Source organism: Pyxicephalus adspersus, chromosome 5 (assembly GCF_032062135.1).
Source record: "Pyxicephalus adspersus chromosome 5, UCB_Pads_2.0, whole genome shotgun sequence".
Classification (NCBI taxonomy): domain Eukaryota; kingdom Metazoa; phylum Chordata; class Amphibia; order Anura; family Pyxicephalidae; genus Pyxicephalus; species Pyxicephalus adspersus.
Genome location: NC_092862.1, coordinates 104550817 through 104552944, shown reverse-complemented (window position 1 = coordinate 104552944; position 2128 = coordinate 104550817). Strand labels below are relative to the sequence as shown.

Here is a 2128-nt window from a genome sequence, read left to right as displayed (position 1 = left end):
GACGTGTATTGGGCACCCATATCACCAATAGGGGACGTGTATTGGGCACCCATATCACCAATAGGGGACGTGTATTGAGTACCCATATTACCAATAGGGGACATGGCACAGATAGCTCTCCGGTGCCATGGCAATGCCAGTGATCACAGGACTGTACATGTCTCATGCTAGTTACACAATTATATACAATACTTTTGGGGAAGTTGTGAAGTCATCAAACAAAAACAAAGCCATAGAGGCCAGCCTGCTCCCCCTGATAAATCCCGGTATGTATGGACACATTTAGACATTAATATTGGGGTAACCCTATTATTACCTTGTAGCAGGGCAGATAGTTCCTCACCACAGAATAAACAAACATTTTACCCCATAAGATATTCACAGCTCAGCGGAGGATTCAGTAAGTAATATGACTGCAGTGCCCGCTGACGGACTACAACTCCCAGCACCACCATTCCTGGGCAGCCCCTCCTCCTCCTCCCGGTGTCCGGCCAGGCAGAGGTCACAGTGCTGCCGCCGGCGGCCCCTCACCCGTCCTCAGCCCAGGGAACCCTGTGAGACAAGGCGCACTCACTCTCTTTCTAGCTGCCTCGCTGGTACGTACACAAGAGACCAGGCGGCCGCTCTCAGACTGCCGATAAGTCCCAGTCCTTTGTCCGAGGAGGGTATCGCCAGCTCTCCCTCCGCCATCCTCCTCTAGCAGGCGTCGTCCGGTCACTGAACGCTATGAACCCTCTAACACTCCCCACCGTTCACTCTCATCTGAGGTTTGTTGTGAGAACGGAGGAATCACCCCCTTCCACCAACGTCATGGTTCAGTCATATGGAATGGGGAGGAGTTTATGAGTCATGTGACTCACCAGGGATCGACGAAGCTCCGCCATTTTTGTTATGGGCATGTGTACTATTGGTTCTGTTGGCAGAATGGATCTAGGTATATTTTACGAAACACCAACAGATTTATGGAGTCACTTCCAGGGTGCAAGAAATCTATTTTTGTACTGTACACATAGACATAATTACAGATTTTTAAAAATTACAACATTCAAAAAAATTTATAAAAGTAGTACAATGCAATGGTCATACATTGACATAGGAACAGAGATTGAGAATACCACCCAGCATACAGAATAGGAGATATACATATATATTATCCAGACCTACAGAATACAAAACATACAGGTGTCCAGTTATAAAGCTGGGCATCAGCGTAATGGCCAGAAAAGTTCCAAAATTACTGCACTATTGGCATACCTCCATTCATAAAAGGGAGATCAGATCCATGAATAATCACTATAAATTGGTGATCAGTATTTTTTAGCAATGGTTTGCATCTACTAAAGCATTTTACAAATTTTTATTTATATGCTTTTTCCTGATTGCATTCTTCTCTTTAATAGTGGGGAACTCCATGGGCAACATAAGAGATCAGTGGAGTTTGTTTCACACACCCAGATCACCACTATTGCAGTGAACAGCACTTTGTAAAAGTATCAATTATGGCTGCTGATTAATTGAATGATCTTATATACCACTTTCAAAAATAACAATAAGTGAATGGAGCTTCAAATCGCCAGTTTAGGTAATTACAGCATAGCAATAAAAAATCATTGCCTTTTGATCATTTTGGCATGAAGAGGTTGATGATCTATTACCCCACTTCCAATTCTTATATATGTGCTTTATAAAGAGAATGACATTCCAGCATACAGAACAAAAGAAGCATTATTTTGCAAAGTCCTTACATATAGACTAAAGCCCTGTACAGATGTCAGATTACTGCCGCTGGAAACAATCCTTTGTGATCATTTCCAGAGACAAATGAATGGCACTGGTTCTGGTAACCACTTTCTAAAAGCTCACCGAACAATCTGATTGTATGATAACCTTTAGATCAAACAACTATGTAGTGAAAGTGCTTACCAGACTGGATACAAATTCATTGGATAGTATACATTAGTATTGTACAACAGATTGTATGCTCAGTTGTCAGGTTAATGAGTTAGCAATAAAAAAATGACTAAGCCAAGACATGTTTGTTTAGGTTTATAATAGCCAGCAATAAATGATTGTTATTGGTATATGTCATTGTTACCCATTCTTGTAAATGTGTATAAACATAAAAGAT

General features: G+C 41.6%; 1 protein-coding gene across 2 annotated transcripts in view; it reads right to left on the bottom strand.

Annotated features, from left to right (window-relative positions):
- The window catches only part of ABHD5 (abhydrolase domain containing 5, lysophosphatidic acid acyltransferase), a 25622-nt gene extending 24825 nt beyond the window's left edge, over positions 1 to 797 (bottom strand). The window contains exon 1 of one of the 2 annotated variants that reach the window (XM_072412359.1): positions 575 to 797. In XM_072412359.1, coding sequence (XP_072268460.1) covers positions 575 to 690 — 116 coding nt within the window. In that variant the 5' untranslated portion in view covers positions 691 to 797. The remainder of the gene's footprint in view (positions 1 to 574) is intronic. The other variant, XM_072412360.1, reaches the window with a different exon arrangement.
- Positions 798 to 2128: the final 1331 nt, after the last annotated feature.